This window comes from Gymnodraco acuticeps, unplaced genomic scaffold, assembly GCF_902827175.1.
Source record: "Gymnodraco acuticeps unplaced genomic scaffold, fGymAcu1.1, whole genome shotgun sequence".
Lineage (NCBI taxonomy): Eukaryota > Metazoa > Chordata > Actinopteri > Perciformes > Bathydraconidae > Gymnodraco > Gymnodraco acuticeps.
Window position 1 is genome coordinate 195,959 of NW_022992140.1, and position 22,167 is coordinate 218,125.

General features: G+C 39.9%; 1 protein-coding gene across 1 annotated transcript in view; it reads left to right on the forward strand.

Annotated features, from left to right (window-relative positions):
* The first annotated feature begins 406 nt into the window (after positions 1-406).
* The window catches only part of LOC117538293, a 43,658-nt gene continuing 21,897 nt past the window's right edge, over positions 407-22,167 (forward strand). The window contains exons 1-3 of the mRNA XM_034203900.1: positions 407-439; positions 974-1,033; positions 14,976-15,071. Coding sequence (XP_034059791.1) covers positions 984-1,033; positions 14,976-15,071 — 146 coding nt within the window. The 5' untranslated portion in view covers positions 407-439; positions 974-983. The remainder of the gene's footprint in view (positions 440-973; positions 1,034-14,975; positions 15,072-22,167) is intronic.

The window sequence follows — 22,167 nt, forward strand, 5'->3', positions numbered from 1 at the left end:
TACTTCATAGGTCTACTGCCCTACATTTAGGGGGAATTAATGAACATGTAATCCACTTTACTAATTTAATGATATAATGATTAATCAACAAAAAATTAATTATGATAAAAACAATTAATTAATAAAAAGCAGTTCATAAATGAGCTGAAATTAGATGTATTTTCAACAGCTACTATATTAAAATTATTAACACATTAGTAGTATAGTATAATTAAATAGTGAAATACACATTATTCTGAAATGAAATCATTCTACATAATGAGTATTTAACACAGAGTCAAATATACATATTCTAATGGCTGTACATGTTGTGTTCAAGTTCTTCACTTCTAACAAAGAAAGGGGAAGAATTGTAGGAATAAAATAACTTCTGTCATTATTTCTTCTCTTACAGGCATCTCTTCTCGCTCGGTGTTCGTACATCTAACATCTTCCCCAGGTATTCACTTCTCCTGATTGTTATCAGGGAAACCTGAATGAGTTGTTTTTCTACTTTATCAAACAGGAATACTTATACATTCAATTTTGACTTTCAAAATGAAGATTTGGTCTTTAAAAAAACAAGAATTAGGAAATGGAATATAACAAGTAATTTATTAATCAACTTGTAATTCCCTCTTTAAATAATCCAAGTCCAGTTCACATTCAAAGGCTGGATTTTAATCTGTATATTTTGGTGCTATTTCATTTATTTGTTGATTAAATAAATAAAGAATGTTCACTATTAAAAACAAGTGATAGAAGAATATTCAATGATAGGCCAAACACCTAAAAGGCTCATTGAGGGTCTCTTTAGGTACAAATATATATAAGCTCCTAACATTTCTCTCTGTCAGTAAACGCAGATCCAATCCTGAGAAGATAAGAGCAGCTTCTCCTGCACCGAGCTGTGAGTCCATGAAGAGTCTGAATACTTCTTCAATACATTTTGAAAATTGACTGGCAAGATTTGTCTTTTTATTTTATTCTGTAGTTCTTTGACCATGGGTGTATTCAAGGAGAAGCTTAAGCATTGGTTTGAGCCACAAAAGAGGTGAGATGAAGATTTCTTTATGTTCATGTCAGATCCAGCTGTTTGACTGACTTACTGGGTTCATTCTCTGGAATGCCATTTAAGCCAAAATTATATAAATACATAAATAAATAAATATATATATATAAAAATGCCTATGAAATAAATTCTGAAATAAATAAATGAGGCAATAAATATGTATACATGTACATTTAAATACACATTTATTTATTACAAGAGACTTTTATTTCATAATTACACATTTATTTATTTCAAGAGACTCGTATTTCATAATGACATTTATTTATTTCAAGAGACTCGTATTTCATGAGACATTTCCATTCCTTATATGCAAATGAACGGGGCGTGGTTAGCTCACAGGTCCAGAGACCCAGACCAAAGCAACAGCACCACACTGACTACTCGAGAAGAGGAAGAAAATGGAGGAGAAGGACTATAAGGCAAACTACTAAATTCTCAGAGTCAGACACATGGTCAGACATCGCATGTAATCTGATACTCTAAATTTCACCCGCCAGAAATGTTCGCTTCTTCTTCTTCGGTGTAAATTGTCCGTTGGCAAACCAGTTGACTTCTTCTTCTCTCGGTTTTTTGGCAGATTGCAAACAACTTTAAGGTGCATACCGCCACCTACTGAGTGGTGGGCCGTCAGGGCCAGCAAGGCCTTCTCTGCTGGCCTAAACATCATCAGAATATACATTTAATTTTGATATATTTTTTCCACAAATATGTATTAAATTATTCCCCATAGTCTATTCTTTTCATTTCATAGCTTTCCTCTTGGTTGCGCTGCTTCCAGCCTCAGAACAAGATTTGGAGGGCTGGCCTTTATGTTAGAGCTTTTATCCAATCATATTTCAGCCATAATGTGTTGCCAGGGTCCAAGAAATCTGCCCTTAGGCCTTCAGAATCAACAGTGCGGGCGCCTGTAGCTTAAAGTGAACGGAAACAAAAACTGTGGCGTTAACCAATCAGATTTTGAGTTGGCGACAACGGGCCAGCTAGCAGGCGTACGATGACGTCAGCACGTGCACGTCTTTTGATTGGATACGCACTATTGAGAGGCAGAGCTATGTAGAGCTAGCAAACTGAACTTGAATTTGAACGAGCTAATTTGTGTAGATTTCTACAAGCTGTTTTTTTTAAACCCACAATGGCTGAAGGAGGAGAAGAGATCGATTTGGTCGCAGATATAATTACAACGCCATTTTCAAGACGAACTTTTCAAGAAAAGCTAGACATTGTGAGAAGAGAACGGCCAACCCCGACGCTAGCGAGCCTATCACAGCGGGGAAAAGGGTTTGTCCGCCACTTTCAAATCACTAACTACGAGCGGTACCCCTGGCTCACAGCCTCCGAGAGGCACTGCAAATTGTACTGCTGGGAATGCCTGCTATTTGCAAATGATCGATTTGGTGTTTGGAGCCACACTGGATTTGGCAAACTTGAGTTGTCTAACCAAGGCAGCAACGAGACACCAAAGCACGGCTGGGCACTTACAAGCAATGGTGCTTTTGAAAACCTTTGGGGACACCCGAGTGGATCTACAGCTCAACGAACAAGTGCGACGGGAAACGGAGCTCCACAACGAAAGGGTGAACAAAAATAGGGAAATATTGAAAAGACTGATTGATTGTGTCCTGTTTTTGGGTAAACAGGAACTTTCATTTAGGGGACATGATGAAAGCGCCGAGTCCAGAAACAGAGGAAACTACGTGGAGCTTCTTTCTTTGCTTGCTGAGAACAACACAGACTTGCATTACCACCTGTCCACAGACAATAATTCAGGTAGGACTGTGTCGGACATCACTGAAGGCCTAGGTGTGAAATGCACGGCCCGCCACCTACTGTACATGAGTGTGAATCATCATATCATTCCATCTCTTAACTCATGGACGTATCTATGATCTAATCCAAAAATAAAAAACATAATAAATAAAACAAAACAACAATCTATGATCTTTCCTGTTAGATAAATTGTACCTACCCCAGTTTCACTAAAGGTAAACAGTGCCTTTTCTGGTAGCTCTTTCTCCCTCTCCTTTTGTTCCCAAAATACCAACCACACTCCATTCCCTCTCTGCCTCTAAAACGTTATCCTTTAGTTTTTTCCTCTTTCAGCTTTATAGATGTTTCCACATTTTCTTTTACTCCACAGTTCCTACACTTGTCACTGTTACTTTCCCCCATGACATGCAGCGTACCATTCAATGCTGTGTGATTCATTCTGAGTCGAGCTATCATCATTTCCTCCCTTCTGTTTCTGTCTTTATAAATGCTGGTCTGCTGGCATACCAGCAGACCAGCATTTATCCATCACCAGCTTATGTTAGTATTAAATATACAATGTATTCTGGTAACTATCAAAATAAAGACATTGTATAGTGTTCATAAAAGTATTTTTATTTAATAAATTATACTTAATACAATAATATTACAAAAAAAAACCTACATCTAAATAAATATATCATCTAAAAAAAGATGCATTTGATTTAAAAATAACAAATATAATTCAAAATGTAAACAAAGAAATTATAAACATTTTTTTTCTTTTTCTTGTTAATATCCATTATCTTCTCTGTTATGTATCTTCCGGTCTTTGCCAATCTGGCCAGCATTTCTTGGTCCCTCCACGTCTTTCTCGTGCAGCCACTGCTTGAAGCAAACTGAAAATAAGAAACAACAATGTTTTAACAAATCGTATTCAATAATGTGATGATAGAACTGCAAACAGAATAGCTGAAACTTTAACAAACTAAATAACTCAGTTCCCTCTAATCATTAACCCATGTTTGTATAATGTAGTTAACTCTGGGTGTTGCTGCTAGCATACATTAACATACCTGACGTGGAACGTTACTCGTGGATGGGGCTACAGAGCTGCTAGAAAGACAGTGGAACCCGGTGCATTCCTCCGTCTGAATGTGGAGCTCTTTTGATAAATGTTTAGACAAATAGCTCGTGTTACCGACCCCCTCACATGCTAAATTCTTATTGCACTTTAGGGTAACGAGCATTTTCCACCTCAAGACCAAGCCCCCAGGAAGTGTGCCGGACTCTGAGGAAAATATTCGTTGTGTCCAAACGGCGGTACTACAATTTCTTTATCAGTCTGTGACGTCGACCGGCCCAGAAATACTTTTCCCATTGACTAACATTGGGAAAGAGACGTCTGTAAATCGGTGGATAATTTTTTAAACTAAATAAACTACCCAGTATGAACTATTGTATAGCCCTAGAATCATTAAGTCCTTAAAGTTGTAAAATGCACTAAAAGCCGAATCTAGATTTATTCTCTCTCTCCATTCTTTCTAGCGAGTCGAGAGTGGGAGCTCGGGGGGCGGGGCTTAAGGGGCACATGCTCTGTGAGCTACATACGGGCACTTTGCTCTGACAGCCAGGCATGATGGGTAATCTGTGACGTTTTGCTCTCTCAAAAGTTGGGCATTTTGTCCTCATGCGCCAATGAGCAGCTCTCATAGGAAAGAACGAGACCCCGCAATCCGACGTTGTATCCAGTTTTTATATACATCCATGCTCAAGACGGGTAACATAACTACCCTCGGGGCGCTTGTTCTCTCCGCCATGTGTTTGTGCGCGCGTGCGTGTGTTGGTGTGTGTGCGTGCGTGTGTGTGTGTGTTGCATACATGTAGCAGGTTCTGTGTGTAAACTGCCCCACCCCCTCGCACACCGACAGGGGAGAGAGATCTCTCGTCTGGATTGGAAAGATCGAAGATAAATCAGAGACGCACTTTGTGGTCTTATTGCATATTAGAAACGGAGTTGGCGACTGTAAGACTGCGATATAAGGTTTATGTAGATATAATACATATGACATCTATTATTGAAATGTCTCCAGTACCGATAAAAAGATCGATAATGTTGGACATTAACGGTATCACGGTCTTTAATATTTCAGCCCCAGGGCCACGTTAATACTGGGGCTCGGTACCCATCAATATTACATTTCAAATAACCAAGTACTTGGTTACCAACACAAAGCGCAAGTGGCTCGTGCTGCTAAGAACATACCTGGTGATGGTGATGATGGTGGCTCTTCGCTGCAGGATCTGGTTGATGTCCTCCTTGCAGAGCGGTTGCCTTCGTCGTTCTCGTCCATAGATTGGCGGCGTAGGCTCCTTTCCTCAGCAGGTCCTCGATCTCCTTCTTGGAGAATTGCTGGACCGGCTAAAGGCGACGCAGAGAGACATTTACACAAGTGGATTTAGAAAACTCTTTTTTGAAAATAAAACCAAGCGTACTGCAACAGCGACTGACCCAAAGATGACTTGGCATCTAGAAATATGACAGATTTTCTTTTTCTCACCCCGTTGTTGTTGCCACTCGTGCTCTGCAGGACGGGACGGTCCAGCCCGAGCTTCAGACTAGCTTTATCCAGCATTTCCCCTCTCATAGTTTCTAGTGATCAGACGGTACACCTCCACCGCCTTAGACTGGCCAAAGAGCATCATGTGCAGCTGCTGTTCAACGTTTTTAAGCATTAAATGGGAAAATAATTACACTTAAAGAACCGAGGGAATAAACGGAAATGACTGTTGTTGTTGTAGCCCTATTGAACTATCTTTAGGACAGACAGAGCAGATATATATATATATATATATATATTGTACCTGCAGGTCATTTTGAGAGTAACTTCCAGTCAGAGTGGAATATCACACAGGTGTCTGCAGCAGTGAGGTTCACAAGCTCTTGATCAGGTGTTTGATGTGGGGCTGGCATGATCCTTTCTGCAGCGATGAATAAAGAAAACAAAGAAGACATTATTCATAATAGTAACAACAATAATATTAGTATAACTATTTATATAGCACTTACACAATAATTGCAAAGTGATTCTCACAACAAAAATAAAGAACAAAACAATATCAACAATAAAAAAAACTAATGATTATAGGAATGTTAAGATACAAAGAAATGATAAACATTCTGAGAGGCCGACTACAAAGGCAGCCTCAATGGCTCTTGATGACATCAATGAGCAGTCCCAACACATGCTGCTGTATCAAAAGAAATAGGTCCAGATTTCTTCTATTTAGTGTTGGATGATTTGTTGTATTGATTGCTGATGGATGTTAAGATATGTTTTACAATTATAACAAAAAGATTATTGTAATTGGAATCAAAAAGTTTACAAATCGTAGTTTTAATAAAATGACTAGCAATATAGGATTTATTCAACAGCGGTAAAGCATTAAGTTACTAAATTAACGTACACTGAACTGTAAAACTTACCACTATTTAGGAAAGGACCTGATCAGAAGGATTGACTAGTAAGAACAGCAAAGAGGTGGAGGAGGTCTCTGTCATGTACAACCATTGGTAGATGTTACACCTGAAAGAAAGATAAGGAAATAGAGAAAGACAGGAGGACAAGCATCCTCTTAAGTAAAAGACCAAATCATGTCAAGCTTTACATCTTTCAGTCTTTTACAATGCACTGTTGGAAATTACATTGCCAAGGCTAAATTCAAACTCAATACCATAAATAACTGGGTACCAAAGTGCTCTACCTGATAGGACACGTTCCACACGGAGCAGCAACAACCGGCTGGGCCGTATGCTGCATATCATCTCCCTCCCTCTCCACTGCCTGTCCAATAAAACTGAAATGCCCCAAAACAATCATATTTAAAAAGTTAAAAACAATAACTTGCTTTTGGCATTCAAATGTATTAGAATCTCCACCTTTTTTCTGGATGTCAGGTTGTTCCTGGAGTTCAAATGCAAAACCTGAACGATGACAAGGAGCGAGACTTACATTTTGACAAGATAAGTAATACCAGAGCAGTGTTTAGGACATGCAGAGACCTGGGGCCTGTACTACGAAGCTGGTTCAACCTAACCTGGATATGTTTGAGTTAGCCGGTTGGCCTAATCCAAAACATACGCGCTCTCGCTAAACGGTCCTACGACGCGGGTTATCAAGTGGATCGCTCAAGCCAGCCGTGTCCTATCTAGTTAGGTGTTCACATGAAAGGGGTGGTATTTGGAGCATTCGACCAATCACAGACATGGCGAAGCGTACTGACAGCGCAGCGTCATACTTCCTGAATGAAAAGTAAACTATAATATTAGACATATGAAGAAGTTAAACTTTAAACATCCATGACTTAAACACTTGATCCAGGATCAAAGACACAGAGCTGCACCTGCAAGGTGAATACAGCTGGTAACAGAAAAAGTGTTTGAATGCGTACATTAACAGGTTTATGATATCACTGCCCCGTCTAAGACACGATCTGACTTTCATTACATTTGACTCGAGTGTTTCGTCAACTTAATGTGTTGCTTAAAATAATACTTCTGCATACAGTATGTGACACTGAGTGTTGCACGGCCAGATAGGGCTCAGCTGACTCAGATCAGGAAATATATGATACATTATGAAGTGATATGCCGCGGACTGTACTTAATGTTACTCTGATCCGGTTACTTATGTTGTGGCAGATATTTAAGTAAGCTTTCTAAATGCTAATGTTATAATAGTCAGATTGCTCTGAAAATGGAGGTGATATTCTATTCATGTTCACGTTCACACAGTCGGTGATTTTTGCCGGCCGTCTTTCCTGCGACGGCAGCTTTTCTGTATTTCCTTTCTCTTGTAATATGACTTGATCGCTTTAAACTCCGCACACTGAGCTCTGATTGGTCAGCAGGCAATGCTTTCACTGAGTTGAGCTCTTAGCCTGCAACCTAACCTGGGGGGTATCCTACGAAGCAGGATTTTCGTTTAGCAAGATAACTTCTGGGATTTCCGGTACTATGAAGCTGGTTAACTTTTTAGCGGGCTAGATCTCCATGGTGACTTATCCTGGAACCTACCCTGCTCCGAAGCAGGGTAGGTTCCAGGATAAGAGATCAACTCAGCGAAAGCACCACACCTGCTGACCAATCAGAGCTCAGTGTGCGGAGGAAATACAGTTTTTAACTGCCGTTGCAGGAAAGACAGCCGGCCAAAATCACCGACTGTGTGAACGTGAAAATGAATAGAACATCACCTCCCATGTTCAGAGCAATCTGACTATTATACTATTATGTTAAGAAAGCTTAATTAAATATCTGCCACAACATAAGTAACCGGATCAAAGTAACATTACGTAGCCTACAGTCCACGGCACTCACTGTGAGTGCAGACGTCGATGTGTCCCATTATCATTCATATCACATCACATCATAATGTATCATATCTTTAGAACACATCATAGCACAGAGACAGCTCTGGTTAAAGTCACAAATGCCATTCTAATAGCCTCTGACAAGGGACGTGTCTCTATTCTTGTTTTGCTCGATCTCAGTGCTGCATTTGATACTATCGACCATGATATCTTATTGCAAAGACTAGAGCACTTAGTTGGCATACAGGGAACTGCTTTAGACTGGTTTAGGTCCTATCTATCTGAATGCTCTCAGTTTGTACGTGTCAATGATGAATCTTCCACGCAAACCAAAGTTAGCCATGGAGTGCCACAGGGCTCAGTGCTCGGACCTATTTTGTTCACATTATATATGCTTCCGTTAGGCAATATTATAAGGAATAATTCTGTAAACTTTCATTGTTATGCGGATGATACTCAACTATATTTATCAATCAAGCCTGATGAAATTAATCATCTAAATAAAATTCAAGACTGCCTTAAGGACTTAAAAACGTGGATGACCTTAAACTTTTTGATGTTAAACACTACCAAAACTGAAGTTATTGTACTTGGCCCGAAGAATCTACGAAACAAATTATCTAAGGATATACTAACTATGGATGGCATTAATTTGGCCTCCAGTGAGACTGTAAGGAATCTTGGTGTTATATTTGATCAGGATTTATCCTTTAACGCCCACATAAAATCAATTTCAAGGACCGCCTACTTCCATCTACGTAACATTGCAAAAATCAGGCATATCTTGCCTCAAAACGATGCAGAGAAAACTAGTCCATGCATTTGTTACTTCAAGGCTGGATTATTGTAACTCTTTATTATCAGGGTGTACCAAGAAGTCAGTCAAGTCGCTTCAGCTGATTCAAAATGCTGCGGCTCGTGTACTAACCAGAGTTAGGAAAAGGGACCACATTACTCCTGTTCTGGCTGCCTTACACTGGCTCCCTATAAAACACAGGATAGAATTTAAAATTCTTCTTCTCGCCTACAAAGCCCTTAATGGGCAGGCGCCATCTTACCTTAAAGAACTCATTATACCCTACTGTCCTACTAGGGCATTGCGTTCCAAGAATGCAGGGTTGTTGGTTGTTCCTAGAGTCTCTAAAAGTACAATGGGAGCCAGAGCCTTTTCTTATCAAGCTCCACATTTGTGGAATCAGCTTCCAGTTTGTGTTCGGGCGGCAGACACCCTATCCGTTTTTAAGAGTGCGCTTAAGACCTTCCTTTTTGATAAAGCTTATAGTTAGGGCTGATTAGATTCAGCCCCTAGTTTTGCTGATATAGGCTTAGTTTGTCGGGGGACATCTTACTTCTTCCTTCTCTCTGTCTATACCTGTGTACTCTCATGTTCCGATTAAGCCAGCTTCCCCAAATGTCTTTCTTTTTGGTGTCTATATACGCCGGGATCCGGAGTCATGGATGATCCTGCGCTCCTCTGTCCTGGATCGCGAGCCCTGGATCTTGAGTCGTGGCTGTGGTCCTGGATCATAGGTCCTGGATGGATATCCTCGTGGATTCATCTTCCTATTATACACACATGCATTTCCAAACATTTGGACTACCTATGTTGCAAATGTATTATCTTTTCAATTTACACACGGCATCTATTGCACGTCTGTCCGTCCTGGGAGAGGGATCCCTCCTCTGTTGCTCTCCCTGAGGTTTCTCCCATTTTTCCCTTTAAACTGTGGGTTTTCTTCGGAAGTTTTTCCTTGTACGATGTGAGGGTCTAAGGACAGAGGGTGTCGTATTGTCATACTGATATTTTGTACAAACTGTAAAGTCCACTGAGACAAATGTAACATTTGTGATATTGGGCTATATAAATAAACATTGATTGATTGATTGATCTTTCCTTATCTGAGTCAGCTGAGCCGTATCTGGCCGTGCAACGCTTACAGTGTCACATACTGTATGCAGAAGTATTATTTTAAGCAACACATTAAGTTGACGAAACTCTCGAGTCAAATGTAATTAAAGTCAGGTCCACTCGTGTCTTGGACGGGGCAGTGATATCATAAACCTGTTAATGTACGCATTCAAACACTTGTTCTGTTACCAGCTGTATTCACCTTGCAGGTGCAGCTCTGTGGCTTTGATCCTGGATAAAGTGTTTAAGTCATTTATTTTTAAAGACTTCTTCATAGGCTATTTGACTAATATTATAGTTTCATTTAACTTTTCATTCAGGAAGTATGACGCTGCGCTGTCAGTATGCTTCTCCATGTCTGTGATTGGTCGAATGCTCCAGATACCACCCCTTTCATGTGAACGCGCACCTAACTAGATAGGACACGGCTGGCTTGAGCGAACGAGTTGATAGACAGCGTTGTAAGACAGTTTAGCGAGCGAGGCTGGCTTCGTTTTGGATTAGGCCAACCGGATAACTCAAAACATATCCAGGATATGTTGAACTAGATTCGTAGTATACCCCCCTGGTCCCGACCACGTTAGCCGCTAAGCATAAGTTACCATGGAGATCTAGCCTGCTAAAAAGAGAACCAGCTTCGTAGGACCGGTGTTCCGGATTGACTGGTTCCCCGATCAACTGGTTGACAGATGTGGAGGCGTGGCCTCGACTGAAATACACATTTCGATCGCTTCTTCTGTCGTTTACATACATATTTTGGTATATTTGGCTGGATAGGAACACTTTGATGCACATTCAGTACCAGTGTGTGAGGTTGTGCTTACGATGGCAATATCCGGACGCGAACAGCGAGGACTACAAAAAGAAAAACGAGTTGATCGGGGATGTCTGTTCAAAACATTGCGAGCTCCAATAAATCATTTAAACCAGCTATTGTTGCCAGACTTATTTCTGAATGTCGTTCTTAATGTGATACCAAGTCCATCTGAGACCTGTGTACACCTTCAGACAGCCTCCAAGTGAAGCACATGTTCTTTACTCACAGTTTGAAAGCAGCGTGGAGAAGTCTTCAGCTGTGTTAAGCTGTGATCGCTCGAATAAATCCTTAAAACCAGCTATTGTTGCCCGATTTATCACTGAATATCGTTCCTAATGTGATACCAAGTCCATCTGAGACCTGTGTACACCTTCAGACAGCCTCCAAGTGAAGCACATGTTCTTTACTCACAGTTTGAAAGCAGCGTGGAGAAGTCTTCAGCTGTGTTAAACTGTTCCTCTCAGGTAAACTGTGATTCGCCCATGGGAAAATGGGATCCGCCCAGATTAAACTGTGTTACGACTTCTGTGGCTATCTACCAGCTCTCATGTTTAATATGAAAGACACACACATCTACATGCCTTATAAAAACGGCATTCTGCAGCACTCATCCAGATAACATGTGACTGTTAACTCGTTTTGCAAAGATAGCAGCAGAAATGTCATTGCTGCATGTGCAGGGATATTAGACTTTAAAATGCTGATGGGTCATTAATGTTGGTCTCGGCAAACAATATTAGGAATCCTCTATTCAAACCACATAATATTCAGTGTCCATCGACATGAAAATAACAAAAAAGTTCATGCTGGACTCAAACCCGAGTTCCAACAGCAAAAGTCACTCCAGCCCTGCGCGTTATGAGTGCGCCACAGATCAACACGAGGTATCGAAACACCACACTATAATATTTTAGATTAACCTTAACACACTTATATGTAAAACTAACACTTATTACAACATAATGTGGGCTCGCAGGCTGATAAACTAGGATATCTGATCTCGGTGGGTCTTAATGAGGCTTGATACAGACCTCAGTCAGTAGGCTATACTATATTATAATATGTATATTATATGGCTTAAAGTGTACATTCGCTCACATTATAAATGATGGTCGGGTTGCATTTTTCTGGAACTTTTTAACAAGGTTAATCTAAAATATTATAGTGTGGTGGTTCGATACGTCATGTTGATCTGTGGCGCACTCATAACGCGCAGGGCTGGAGTGACTTTTACTGTTGGGACTCGGGTTTGAGTCCAGCATGAACTTTTTTGTTATTTTCATGTCGATGGACACTGAATATTATGTAGTTTGAATAAAGGATTCCTAATATTGTTTGCCGAGACCAACATTAATGACCCATCAGCATTTTAAAGTCTAATATCCCTGCACATGCAGCAATGACATTTCTGCTGCTATCTTTGCAAAACGAGTTAACAGCATGTTATCTGGATGAGTGCTGCAGAATGCCGTTTTTATAAGGCATGTAGATGTGTGTGTCTTTCATATTAAACATGATCGCTGGTCACAGCGACAGAAGTCGTAACACAGTTTAACCTGGGCGGATCCCATTTTCCCATGGGTGGATCCCAGTTGACCCTGAGCGAATCACAGTTTACCTGAGAGGATCACAGTTTATCACAGCTGAAAACTTCTCCACGCTGCTTTCAAACTCTGAGTAAACAACGTACGCTTCACTTGGAGGCTGTCTGAAGGTGTACACATGTTTCAGATGGACTTGGTATCACATTAGGAACGATATTCAGTGATAAGTCGGGCAACATTAGCTGGTTTTAATGATGTATTCGAGCGGATCACAACTTAACACAGCTGAAGACTTCTCCACGCTGCTTTCAAACTGTGAGTAAACAACGTGTGCTTCACTTGGAGGCTGTCTGAATGTGTACACAGGTCTCAGATGGACTTGGTATCACATTAAGAACGATATTCAGAAATAAGTCTGGCAACAATAGCTGGTTTAAATGCTTTATTGGAGCTCGCAATGTTTTGAACAGACATCCCCATGTCAACTCGTTTTTCTTTTTGTAGTCCTCGCTGTTCGCGTCCGGATATCGCCATTGTAACCACAACCTCACACACTGGTACTGAATGTGCATCAAAGTGTTCCTATCCAGCCTAATATACCAAAAGATGTATGTAAACGACAGAAGAAGCGATCGAAATGTGTATTTCAGTCGAAGGCCACGCCTCCACATCTGTCAACCAGTTGATCGGGGAACCAGTTAATCCGGAACACCGGAAAGCCGGAGTTTTCCCTGAATTTAGCCGGCTAAGCGAAAATCCTGCTTCGTAGTATACCCCCCCCAGATCAAATCCCCTGACAGACTCACACACTTTGGTGATATACTCATCTGATAATGATGTTTCATTTTTAGCAGCAAAGTAACATTACTCAAGGTATATGTTGGACCCAACTCATGTACAGTATGTTTTGCATCTCCTCAACAATGGTCATAGTTGAGTAGAAACAAACTGTCCCTACAGTTTCAGGTAGATTAACAAAGAAAAGTTTGCAATGAAGCACAAAACCCCTCTTTGTATTAAGCGAGCTGCCACAAAAAGTACAGCTTAACATGCTAACCTGGTGGAGTTAAGCTAACGTTAGCTAACTTCATGTCCAACACAAAACCTCTAACGTGCATTACATTGACGATTTTAAACACAACTTAACTCTCTCAACTTGTAAAATAACGTTAATTTAACATACCCTTAAATAACTACATCACGTTTTTCAGGGGCAACACAAACTGCAGAAAACGTTAGCTGCTAACTGTTGTTAGCTAAGACAGCTAGCTCGTAACAATAGCCTCCTAGCAAATTTAAAGTTACGTTAACATTAACTTAACGTTGTAAGAAAGCAAAACGAACCTTCGAGAAATCTTTTACTCTCAGACTGGGTGTAATTGTGTAGCGTTGCTTACCTCCAGAAGGACTTTTAGCTGTTTCCCAGTAGAGACTAGAGAGAGCTGTCAGAGCGGTTGCTCTCAGAAGAGCAGCATTGGGCGGACCAGAGAAGAACCAGTTAAGCACCAGAAAAGCACAAGAATGGTTCTTGAACCGGTTTGGTTTATTGGCAGTTTGCAAACCACTTAAGAGTAATGGAGTGTGAAACAAAAGCTATTGAGTCAGTGTTGTGGTGCTGTTGCTTTGGTCTGGATCTGTGAGCTAACCACGCCCCGTCCATTTGTCTCATCATGAAATACAAGTCATATGAAATAAATACATATGTCATTATGAAATACAAGTCTCTTGAAATAAATAAATGTGTCATTATGAAATACAAGTCTCTTGAAATAAATAAATGTGTCATTATGAAATAAAAATCCCATGAAATAAATAAATTTAAATTGTACATGTATAAATATTTATTGCCTCATTTATTTATTTCAGAATTTATTTCATAGGCATATTTATATGTATTTATTTAATTATTTATGTATTTATTTATTTAATTTTGGCTGAAATGGCATTCCATATCATTCTGGACTCTCAAAAGTTTTGTTCAAAGAGATTAGTTAGTTACATTTTTGACACAAATGAAAAAGGTGAAACACAGTGCTGTGCTATCACCTTCACTAAAAAACAACATGGTAATAAAAAAAGAAGACTGCCGTAACTCCATTCACGGCAAAGTGCTGTTAGTTTCAACATCACATCAATATTCAACATTGAAAAGCTGAACAAACCTTATCATGAAGGGAATGCCTTTGTTCTAGAGCAGTGGTTCTCAAACTTTTAAAGACCAAAGATTTGGTCTTTTGAAAAACAAGAATTAGGAAATGGAATATATCAAGTAATTTATTAATCAACTTGTAATTCCCTCTTTAAATAATCCAAGTCCAGTTCACATTCAAAGGCTGGATTTTAATATGTATATTTTGGTGCTATTTCATTGATTTAGATGTTTTATTAATAGCACATAAAGGAATAATGTTCACAATTAAAAACAAGTAATAGAAGAATATGCAATGAGAGGCCAAAGACTTAAAAGGCTCATTGAGGGTCTCTTTAGGTACAAATATATAAGCTCCTAACATTTCTCTCTGTCCGTCCACGCAGACCTAATCGTGAGAAGATAAGAGCAGCTTCTCTTGCATCGAGCTATGGGTCCACGATGAGTGACGGCTCCATGGATTCCCCTCCTTCTTTCAAACGGTAGGATGCAGTTTCTGAACCTTTCCAGCTTTCATTTCCTTCAGAGTATAACAGTTTTATTTAACACTAACTTATCTGCAGTGCTGATAACAATGTGTGCCTCGTCCATATATCTAACTTCAATGTGATGCACATTTCCCTTTAGATGATACTTATCAGACTTTAAAGCATTAAGACGTTTCTCAACCCGTTCTTTCTCGATACCTTAACTGAGTGTTCCTCTGAACAGCAGGGGAATATGTCCATCATGTAAATCATGCTTGTTCACGTTAGAAATTTTGTTAGCCGTGTCCATCTACTCTGTTTTCAAACGGCATGATTTACCGTAAAGGTTAGTCAGCCATTTTCTATAGATGATGGAGATCGGAAACAGGGAGATATAAAGAGGGCGAAAGTAAGAAGAACGTATTAAAGAAGAAAAGAAGTAGAAGACGAAGCAAGGAAAGAAGACAAGAAGAAGAAGAGAAGATAGAAGTTAAGAAAGAAGACGAAGATTAAAAGATGAAGCATAAGAATAAGGAAGAAGAAGTAAGAAGGAAGAAGAAGGACTCCACACCGCTTCCTTCCTGCTCCTCCATCCTGCTCCTCCTCCTCCCTCCTCCTTCATCACTCCTCCTCCTCATTCCTCCTCTCCTCCATAAATTCACATAAATAACTAAAGAATCATGTAATGTAACTTTCTTCTTTAATCTTCCAGCCCCTCCCACAGTACTCCAAAGAAGCACAATGCCTTGACGTGTTCATTTTGTCAGATATTTTTCATTTAGTCTTAGTCCTGTGTCAAATGTCCTCGTTAGTTTTAGTCATATAGTCACCTTCATCCTGTTTCTATTTAGCCAAGTTTTAATCGACTAAAAGTCTGAGCATTTACTTTTCCTGCATTGTTGATTTTTATCTATTTGCCTAGTCCTTGTTTTTTATATAAATGTAATGAGATTTTTCTTTAGATTATGGAAATCTATAGAATACAAATAAACATGTAGTGATAGTATGAATAAAAAACAAAAATGACACGAGTTAAACTCTGAACTTTAACAGGTGAAAGTACATTAAGTATATAGAGTACATGCTTAGATTTTGTTTGTGGGAAAATTGGACATGCTGATGAAAGCAGAGTGAAGTCAACACACTGGGATTCAAAATGAAGATTTGTTCTTTAAAAAAAACAAGAATTAGGAAATGGAATATAACAAGTAATTTATTAATCAACTTGTAATTCTCTCTTTAAATAATTCAAGTCCAGTTCACATTCAAAGGCTGGATTTTAATCTGAATATTTTGGTTGCCTATTACATTGATTTGTTTGTGTAAATCAATGTAATAGGTCATAAGTAATAGCAGAATATGCAATGAGAGGCCAAACACCTAAAAGGCTCATTGAGGGTCTCTTTAAGTACAAATATATAATCTCCTAACATTTCTCCCTGTCAGTGAACGCAGCGAGGGCGTCATTCCTGAGGAGGAAGAAGCAGTTTTCTCCTGCACTGAGCGGTGAGTCCAAGATGAGTGACCGCTCCAAGGATTAACCTACAGCTTTCCAACGGTAAGAGTCAATGTCTCTGTAGGTCAACAGAACCTTTTGAGCCAGAACTGTCTTCAGAGTGTAACTATCCTCGTCCTTATTCTTTATTTAAATGTGATGCTCCTTTTATCTTTAGATGATCCATATCAGACACTATTAGTCCGGGTTTTCTTCCCATCCTTTACCTTTGGATTCTCTGCACCGAGCTGTGTGCTCATGAAGAGCGACGGCTCCATGGGTTTCCTACATCTACAAGTTAATGTTGTAACGTGCATTACAACACCTACATTGTTCATCACTTACTGATTGTATTTGTTCTCCAGAGATCCAGGGATAAATGCAGGACCCTGGACAGGACTTGGACAGACCTGGACTCCATTTGTCTCGGTTATTTTTATTATTACGACATTATCACAGCATCAGAGCTGGTGATGGAGATTTTCTTCCAGTAGTTTTTTACTTGTATTTTTTAAGATTTCTCTTTGCAAAATACAAATAAAGATTATTTCAACCAATTACCTTTTATTGTAAATGGGAAGTCATTGTACAGAATTCACATGTTAGCCAAAAAAACACAAACTTCAGACATAGATAATAACTTCTAACTAAGTCTCAGTGTTTACTATCTCCTTGAAGGATGATGATTTGTGAATGTAGGACATACAATGACAGCTCTTAACATCTGTGCTAATAAAAAATAAAAAACCTTCCTTTAAGCTGATTCATAATTATTTGTATTGAAGGTACAGGCTAATGCACGTTCTTTGTTTTATGCAATCATTACTAATATGAATATTATATTTGTACACATTTTATTTTAGATTAAACATCTGTGAAATCATTGTAATGCAATTCTGTATTATTATATATGTTTTCTCACTTCTTTAAAGAAAGAATGAACACACATAAAGCAAATGTGCTTCTTTTTTTTTTTAAATCAGTGCTTTCAGATTTAAGGCATTTTCTATGTTTTTTATTATCATTTATATGAATTTTAATATATTTTCCCTGATGTTTTCCCCCTTTCTGCTTTAACGTGAAATCTGACCTCTTGTTTTTATTTGTATCTATACATGCTACATACTCATCATCAGAATACTTTGTTTATCCTGTGGAAGAGTTTGTATATTTGTATTAAATGAATATCTGAGCTTACCTTCTCCAGAGAGGCGGTGGAGGATGTTGAGGAAAGCGTCTCCTGAACACTAGAAGAGGAATAATATCGAGAAAAAGACCGTCTTCGGTCCAGCTGTTGTTTAGACTAAAATACACGCCGGCAATGGACCACACTGAACCGTCTACGAACTGGGGTCTCTTCAAAACATGGAGGAAGAAGTGGGGCCTGGCAGACAGTGCTGCATGCGAGTGCGGTGACCCTGAACGGCCAACACATAATCACCACCTGCCCTTTATCAGGACCAGTGGTTCTCAAATGGGGGTACGCGGACCCCTAGGGGTACGTTGGAGTACTGCAGGGGGTACGTGACATTTATTTTATGTTAATGAAAAAAAAAAAAAAAAATTCAGGAAAAGTAGCGAAGTTTGAGCAGTGTGGGTTTTATATTAACAGAGTTTCACATATTTCAAAACGCAAAGTGTAATAACTGCAGTGGCCTTCCTGTCACTGAGAATAACAAAGATCCTCAGTGAAGCTCAAACCCATGTTTCACTACATTGTAAGTACAACTTATTAAAAAGATCAGTTCAATGCAACTAATGTCGTCTTAGTGTTATTGCATGATGTTAAAATTGGTTTGCCATGAATTTAGTGATGGTTTGTAAACATTTAAATGTAGCATTTAAGTGTTTCTCAGTTACAAGGTTGTTGTTTTAATAAATCAGACACTGATGGTGCAGCGCTGTGCTGTACCTCTTTGTAGGCATTTTCTCCTTAACAAATTGTTTTTGGCTGAATTTATTTTTCAAAGGGGGTACATTATTGAAAAAAGTTTGAGAATCACTGATCTAGACCAGCCTCTGAAGCCAGCCTCTTCCACTCAGGACCAGAGATGCGGGCATGGCTACACGACACCGAGTTGGACCTCTGACGTCACACCAAAGAAGAAGAAGACTAAAACACAAACACTTTGAGACGTGACCTTCTGTGTGAAACTAAACTTCATGTAAAATAATCTCTCTGTTCTGCATCTGAGCGCCTGCTTTTTAAATAACATGCATTAAATATCAGCAGCCGGTGAAAGTTCATTTACTCGAGTAATGTACTTAATTAAGCAAACGTAATATATTTGTACTTTACTTATTACATATTTACTGCACTACATTCATCTAAATTACTTTAAATGTTGATTTTGACACCCAAATAATGAATATCTTGTTTTAAAGGTACATTTAACTGTCAAAGATTATATATAAAACCTCAAACAATAAATGGGTTGAAAAAAAATGGCATCAACTTTACAAATAAGTAATTTTTTGTGTACATTTGTTCATTATTTTGACAGTTTTTAGGGTTTTATGCAATAATCAGTGGTGAAATGAATATCTACATTTAGTCAAGTGTTTTACTTAAAGGCACATTTTCGGGTTCTTGTACTTTACTTGAGTATTTTCTTTTTACTTTATATTTATATACACTTCATCTCAAAGGATAATCATGTCGTTTTTACCGCGCTACATTTATCTGACATCCTAAACTTTACGTATTTAAATATGAACACACAAAACATTTAAAGAACTGTAAAATATTAAGCTGTGGCTGTTGAATAAACCGTCAGAATCAGAATTCAGATTCAGATTCCAGTTTATTGTCATTACGTAGTACATGTACTAGTGACGAAATGTAAGTTTAGGCATCTGACCAGAAGTGCAAAATAGCAGAGCAGGAGTCTACATAATGATAATAATTATACATGGAATTATTATAAATAGAATAATTATAAATAGGCTATAAACAGATGAATATATACAGTGTAAACGGCATTGACAGTATAGAAACAGGTGGGTGGTGGGTATGGGCTTGAGTCTATCAGCGGGCAGAGTTCAGCAGGGTAACAGCCCTGGGGAAGAAGCTGACCCTGAACCTGCTGGTCTTGGACCGGAGGCTCCTGAGGCGCCTCCCCGAGGGTAGGAGGACAAACAGATAGTTTGCAGGATGAGAGGTGTCTTTGAAGATGTTGAGCGCCCTCTGCAAACACCGTATCCCCTGGATGTCCTCGATGGCAGGGAGTGGGACACCGATTATGCGTTGGGCGATTTTCGTCACTCTCTGCAATGCCTTTCTATTGAGCATTGTGCAGTTCCCATACCAGGCTGTGATACAGCTGGTCAGGATGCTCTCAATGGTGCAGCAATTAAAGTTCACCAGAATCTGAGGAGAGAGGTGGTCTTTCTTTAGTCTCCTCAGGAAGAAGAGACGCTGGTGAGCCTTCTTTACTATACTGGTGGTATTGTTGGACCATGAGAGGTCATTGGATATGTGGACCCCCAGGAACTTGAAGCTAGACACACGCTCCACCGCCATTCCATTTATGTGGATGGGAGTGTGTGTGTTGCCTTTCGATTTCCTGAAGTCCACAATGAGTTATTTTGTTTTTGTTGTGTTAAGGGCCAGGTTATTGTCAGCACACCACTCAGTCAGATGCTGAACCTCCTATAGGCCGTCTCATCGTTGTTGTGGATGAGGCCAATCACCGTTGTGTCGTCTGCATACTTGATGATGGTGTTTGAACCATGTACAGGGTACAGTCGTGGGTGAAGATGGAGTAGAGGACTGGGCTCAGCACGCAGCCTTGTGGGACACCGGTATTTAGGCTGAGGGTCATGGAAGAGAGATTATCCAACCTGACATGCTGGGGTCTGTTGGTTAGAAAGTCTAAAATCCAATTACAAAGGGGGGCGTCGATGCCCAGGTCGTTGAGTTTTGTGATTAGTTTGGAGGGGATGACGGTGTTGAAGGCTGAACTGAAGTCGATGAACAGCAGTCTTGCATAGGAGTTGTTTTTTTCTAGATGTGAGAGGACGGTGTGAAGTGTTATGGAAACAGCATCTTCCGTGCTCCTATTAGTCCGGTATGCAAATTGATGGGGGTCCAGTGTCTGTGATAGGCGGGATTTAAGGCCCCGGCCACACGAGGATGAAAACGGCTAAACGCATAGGATTAACGCAATCGCAAAAAAGCTTCCGTCCACACGCAATATTCACCGGATAGTGTCTGTCCACACGAGACCGCTCCGTTTAGCTCCAACCGCTGGAGAAGCTGCAGTACATATGCCGAGCCTGTACGTGGCGCTGTAACTTCCTCCACAAAAGCAGCGAAGAAGCATGGTTGTCATGGTTGTCATGGTTACCCTTCTGTTTATTCTCCGCGGTGGGGGCCGAGGGAACCGGGCAGAGTTTTTCGCCAGTCAACGTGTATTAAAGTTTAAATCTTCCGACAAAACTTATAAAAGTGCCGGTCAAAGGTCTTCTTTGTTATTTATTGAGCTTTAAAACGAATGAATAACGACTCTATATAATATTATAATAAAATACACGGAGCCTCTCTTTTTCCTCCCTCTCTTCTGACAGCGTCAGTGTCTGTTTCATGCAGCAGCTGATCCAGTAATGGTGACCCGGCCGACAGTAAAAATAAACATATTTATAACTAGTTTAGGTAGTTTGAGAGGTAATTAAAATAGATGATCTGACTTGAAGTGTGTGTTTTGCTCCGTTCTCCGCTGCATCACAGCGAGAGGAGCTGCAGGTGAGCAGAGCTGCGTGTCTCCGTCCTGTCAGATTAGACTTCACTCGCGTTTAGGTCCATATCGAGAGAAAGATAAATCATCTGAATTCAGTGTGCAGTTTACTTTGACGCGGGGGTGAGCAGCTGAGGTGGGGAGAGGCGGGCTATTGCCTCATCATTATCACAAAATGATCGTAAAGGGCGTACACACGGAGCCGTTTGACCCCCCAGAGCGTTGCGTATGCCGTTCTATCCACCTTGGGACCCGTTATCGTTACCGTAGTCGTTTAGTGCCGTATTCTGTCGTCCTAGTGTGGCCGAATGGTCTATATGACACAAAACGGTAACGGAAACGACCGTTATCGTCCTCTTGTGGCCGGGGCCTAAGCTGTGCTACGACCAACTTCTCGAAGCACTTCATGAGAATGGGTGTAAGTGCAACGGGACGGAAGTCATTCAGGCCTGCTGCAGCAGAGTGTTTGGGCACTGGCACTATGGCGGTGGTTTTAAAGCATGTGGGGACAACAGGAAAAGGGAGAGACTTCGCCTCTCTATGAGAGCTGAGCTGTGTGATTTCCTGTATTTAATTTGTTTCTTTATTTCTCTGAACAGCGCTTTAGTCTGGAGGTTTTAAAGTGCTACAAATAAAGTTGTATTGTATTATATTTTGAAAAGAAAACTGTCTCGTCTATCATCTGAATTCCTAAGCACACAGCTTCTTCTGGCTTCACACATCATGGAAAAGTACTAGAATATTTCACACGGGCACAAGTAAAAGTGAAACTGAAATTACACCTGTAGATAAAAGAAAGTAGGTCAGTTATATACACTCTAAATACACATAACTGGACATAACAAGGGCGGATAATGATCAGGTTTTATAATATAACTAT